The 5398-nt window shown below is 42.9% G+C and overlaps 1 protein-coding gene across 2 annotated transcripts in view; it reads left to right on the top strand.

The window, feature by feature from the left end:
* LOC118423408 (steroid 17-alpha-hydroxylase/17,20 lyase-like) overlaps positions 1-4433 on the top strand; it is a 13169-nt gene extending 8736 nt beyond the window's left edge. For both annotated transcript variants that reach the window (XM_035831549.1, XM_035831548.1), the window contains exons 8-11: positions 626-751; positions 1297-1536; positions 2350-2509; positions 3235-4433. In XM_035831549.1, the coding sequence (XP_035687442.1) occupies positions 626-751; positions 1297-1536; positions 2350-2509; positions 3235-3430 (722 nt within the window). In that variant the 3' untranslated portion in view covers positions 3431-4433. The remainder of the gene's footprint in view (positions 1-625; positions 752-1296; positions 1537-2349; positions 2510-3234) is intronic.
* Positions 4434-5398: the final 965 nt, after the last annotated feature.

Genomic DNA, 5398 nt, shown 5'->3' with positions numbered 1-5398 from the left:
GGCAGCGGCAGGACCGTGCTAAATTCGTGATTTGTAAAGGGGGCTCAACGGTGGCGATGGTTATTTACCTATCATCTACCTAACTGTTTCACGATACTCTTTATCGATGATCACGCGACAATCGTTGTCTAGCTTGCCCGGATGCTAAACTGTTTCTAGAGCCAGCTGCTGTTCGGCTCGGTATCTAGATGTCGGAATTCTATACCCGCCGTGCCCTCGACGTTGTGACCTTGGGAAGGGGGAACTTTGTACGACCTTCCTCAGTTCAGCCAAGTCAAAAGAATGGGTACCTGACTTCGGTCGGGCAGGCAAAAGAAAAGACATCCTTTACCTTCTGCATGTGCTGTGTATGTGGCACTGTTAAATATAAGTTACTGCAACTTGAGTGCAGTGCCACATTGTCCTCGTCTGTTCAAAAGCAAATAGACAAAAAAAAATCCCGAGAGATTTTACACAGAAACCACCCCCACCCCCTGTCGAGCAATTGAGGGAGGACTTTATATGAACCGGAAGATTCCAAAAAAATCTATCGACCAGAGGGTTTGTCCATTTTGTCCAGAGTTTGTGACCAGAAACTCTGCATGAGATGCATGACGACACAGCAGCCTTGTTTACTTTTCTACAGATAATCTGCGTGACGTCACAGATCACATGATCAAGGCTCAGAAGGAGGCTGAAGAGGATGGAGCCCACGACATCACTGCTCTGACAGACACTCATCTTCGGCAGATTGTAGCTGACGTCTTTTTAGGTGAATTTTGTATACTTATGTCTCAACAATATGTCAGGAGCCCCTTTTTGATAAACCAACCTTTACATTCATACATTGAACCATTAGTGCTCTTGCCACTGTATGGTACCCTGGTCGCATAGTCATAGTGTTTCTGACTAGGCGAACAGTAAACTTATTTGTAGCCTTTTAGGGGAGGCAGACATTCGCGATTTTCAACATATGGACCAGATTCTTATACTCTCCAAGCAGAGGAAAATCGTGACCCTTTTCTTATATGCCGTCTATTTCGACGGCCTATAAGGAAAAGTCACGATTTTCCCCACACAATCTCTGCTTGGAGAGTAAGGTTCTTATGCCTCTAGATGCCCCAGTCACGATCTCCCCCGCATAGCCTATATGTTGAAAATTGCGAATCAGTGATTGCCCCCCTCCCCCTAAAAAAAACAGCCGCTCCTAGAGGACTGCGATGGAGGCTAGCGTAACAATCTCCTTATGTTATTGTACTCACACGCAACAATTTTGTTTTGAACACGAATGTAGAAAAAATTCACTGATTATTACAGGCGGTACAGAAACGACGACTCAGGTCCTACGCTGGGCCATCCTGTACCTTGCTGCCCACCTGGAGATACAGGAGAAGGTGACTGCAGAATTAGACAGGGTGGTGGGCCGTGACAGGCTGCCGGAGCTGTCCGACCGCCAGAATACTCCATACACGGAGGCGACTGTCAATGAAGTACTGAGGATGGGGCTGATTGATCCACTTTCTTTACCCCATGCTACGACTGTAGACACTTCGCTGCGTAAGTACGGACTTGCCCCTGTGTTATATTCTGCTGATATGAAATGTATTTTTTACTCCAAACAGAAGATCGTTAATATAGGATGAAAACTATGAACTGACTTCCAAATGTCGTAGAATACAAAACAGTGCCGTGGCCATAGCTACAAGAGAATCCAGTAATTTCAAGCCATTGACGCCGTACATAGCAATCCATTTTGAATCATACCACTTATATTTATTTCTAATGGTGAAAGGTAGTATGCTATTTTTGAGACGATACAACCGTACGTAAGCATAATCAGAACCTATACTAAACTATATATCCAGTACTAATCGTGTTAAGATTCTGTTAAGAATTATATCATTGGGCCAGATGCTGTGTGTTTATGTATTGCTGAAAAATAGTTACAATGAACCCAGCAATACGTTTACACATACATTTGGTACAAATGGTTGTGGAAAACGCCAATCTAACCACACACACACACACTTGGGCCACACCTTCAGAAGGACACTGGAGCCAGATCATGAGTTCAGAAAGTATCTCAAAATGTGGCATAAGTGTGTAAGGTTGACACGAGGTTTCCACTCTCATATTAACACACTGTTAGCCTAAGTAACCTGGAAATCAGTCATGTGTGACGTGGGTGGCCAACGTAACTAGTGTGGGCTCTCTACGGGGCAGATGAAGCTACCGGGTGCAGATGATTACACCGGAGGCAGAAAGCTTCAGCTGCCCCGTAGAGAGCCTACACTAGCTACGTAGGCCCCCCAAGCCACGGATGATTGGATTCTAGGCTATAGTCCAATATGTTACCTATCCCTTTCTCAGGAGGGTACCATATTCCGAAGGGCACGGTGGTACTGCCGAACCTGTGGGCCCTGCACCACGACCCTGCCATCTGGGGAGATCCTCACACCTTCCGTCCGGAACGTTTCCTGGATGAGACTGGCAAGCTCATACCAAAGCCTTTTGCCCTGATGCCTTTTAGGTCAGTATGATGACATAGGCAATGATTCAGAATTTCGTCTACGGCCACAGCAAGTACATTTCATGGATGACATCCTCTGCGGACTGCAAAGAACAATAAGAAAAAAGAAAACAAGATGGCTACATTTTCAAAATAGACACTGGCAGGAAACGCTTTACCAAGAATCGAAGTGACAAGACATGGTGTCAGCGCCAACAAGTCATTCATTCCTGTATTCAAGAACTGAGCTAGTTTTTGGATAGTGTAGTACCGTTACTTCTACAAGTACAATCATTAGGCTACAACACGACGTATTTTCCCATTTTGGTACTTTCTCGTCATGTTGACCATCTCCGAAGAAGAAAATTTTTTTTTTCTAAAATCAGACAAAAATCAATTAGCACACTGGTGCCATCCATAAAATTTACTCGATGTGGCTTAAACCCATATCTCTATTGTGTTTGAGAAGACCCACATCTCGTGCGCATAAAAGAACCCGCCTCACTTTTCGATGAGAGTAGAGGTCCTTCTCGGTGTGGGTGGATCAAATAAATCCGCCCGTGAGAGAAAAAAAAAACATCGACATGGATTCAAAACAGCATTCTGTGTACCAAGACAGTTGAGCTTTGCGGGAGACTTACATTCTGTCCTCCAAATTGCCCTAAGTTAGCGATCGTACGACGATCGTACGACCTATGTGACCGCGCCCTAATCTAATAATGTCCACCTGTTTTTCTTTTCCTTAGTGTTGGTCGCCGTGCATGCCCAGGAGACAAAATGGGCATGGCCGATACGTATCTCCTGTTGGGCGGACTGGTTCAAAACTTCCACTTCAGCTTCCCGAAAGGAGAAAGGCCAACTGACTTCAGCTCTGATGAAACGGGAGGCGGAAATGTCTGCCAACCTGCACCCTACAAGGTGGTTCTGACCTACCGGAAGTAGATGTGCGACAACCGGAAGTGATTGATGAAAGCTAGATCTAGCATGCGTTTCCAGGCATGATTGGAAAACAATAGCGAGAAACACATGTTGTGATTTAATATATAGAAGAAACAGATAACAAGTTTTTAACTCTCTGGCAACGACAGCAGATGAAAACTGCACCGCAAACCATTCCGTAATTTTGTAAATATGTGTGATTAAAAGGCTCAGTATATGCATGTTTTTGTACGCCAACCATTAGTAACTCGAGCAACTGAATATAATTTTGTAATATCTGTTTCTAGCTATAGTGAGATATTGGTAGCTAGCCTGGGTACCATCCGATATTTACCGGGACTCCTTATGAGGATGGTACCGAGGCTAATTTGTAGCTAGGAAAGCAATACATATTTGTATCAAGTGAGTTGGACTTCTGTAGCTGGTGACTTAGATATTTGTATCTAGTATTATATGTTGGCCCCAGCGAGTTAGCTATTTGTAGCAAGTGGTTAAGTTGTAGCTAGTGTATCATGTATGTGTACATAGTCCTTTACAATTTCTGTAGCTAGTGAGATATTTGTAAGATTGTGATTTGATATTTGTAGCAAATAGATTTGATAATTGTAGCACTGAATGAACTAATTTGCCGCTTAATATGCGTTAGGGACAAGAACAGAATAGTGCAACATATGTTTTTTCTGTATGATGTTATTGTAATAAGTAAACAACGTTAACATGAAGGCAGCATTTACAAAATTGTTCACACCCTTGTAGAATGCACATTACCAAGCGAATGAAATGGCCTCGAATTTCCAGAACAAAACATATGTCTAAACTGTAATTTAGTTGGAGTAGTTAGAGCGGCGGCCTTTTGTAGCAATATGTAAATAATACAAGGAATTCGAAGAGATGTCTGAACATAATAGACTAGATAGATTTGCCTTTCTCATTCAAACACATAAGAAATGCAAGACTTAGTTTGAATATCTAATGAGTAAAGACAAACCTTTGATTTTGAAATATGCATAATGCTCTTACATGTTCACTGTTGCAAATAAGCGAGAAGATTTCGAATTAACTTTATAGTATTTAATGCATTTGTTTATAAAAAAATGTAAAGGCCAAGCGCCTCAAGCTGTAATACGCCGTTCTTATAATCATAATGTTCAGGTAGATTTATCGGTAGCATAAAGTCTGGCCAAGGAGTGTCCTTTTGGCACCAAAAATCTGACGCAGGGCGCACTGGTGAAAGAGCTTATCAGACAATCCAATTACGAAAGGTCCTCTGTCACGGGTCGTCACGGGTCACCTACGATAACCGTAGACACTTTGCGTCTTTCTTTCAGAGTTGACCTATCCCCTTGAATCTCCCCTCAGGATGTCTCAGCCCCCTTTATGATTGGACAAGTGAATCTCCACTAAGCACGTCTACATGGCGATTATTCACTACATCATTACTGATGAACTTTATTGCTCGACATTTGTACATGGTACAATGTATGGCAACGACTGTTACACAAAGTACAAAATAGGTGTATAGAAAAAGACTTAATATCCTAATTAACATAACAAGAAGGGCTTACACAAGTCTTGTGAACCAACCCACGTGACAGCTTCAACCAATGACCTCCTAAAACAGAGTCAAGTTTCGGCAAACCTTCATCATTGTAACGCCTGGAACAAAGGCAGGCAGCGGAGTTCCCAGTGCACGTGCGCGGTTTCGAGTTTGGCGACTGAGGTCTGAGTTGAGGACTGGCTCCCTGTAGTTAAATAGTCCGCGAGTTATCGACACAGTTATTGTCCATCTCAAGCGACTGATATAGGTAATACTTTCTTAACTGTCTTGTAGTTAAATTCGGCAACATTGTGCGTTGTTTTAAGTAGTCTCGATCCAAATGTGTAGTTTTGGGTGGGTCCGGATAGTTACAAGCGGTTATCAATGTATGTTAGTTTCAACGTCCTCGTGTCGGTTGATACTAAGGTTGCGTT

Source organism: Branchiostoma floridae, chromosome 9 (assembly GCF_000003815.2).
Source record: "Branchiostoma floridae strain S238N-H82 chromosome 9, Bfl_VNyyK, whole genome shotgun sequence".
NCBI lineage: Eukaryota > Metazoa > Chordata > Leptocardii > Amphioxiformes > Branchiostomatidae > Branchiostoma > Branchiostoma floridae.
Note: the sequence above shows the minus strand (reverse complement) of the source record. Positions and strands in the feature narration are given on the sequence as shown.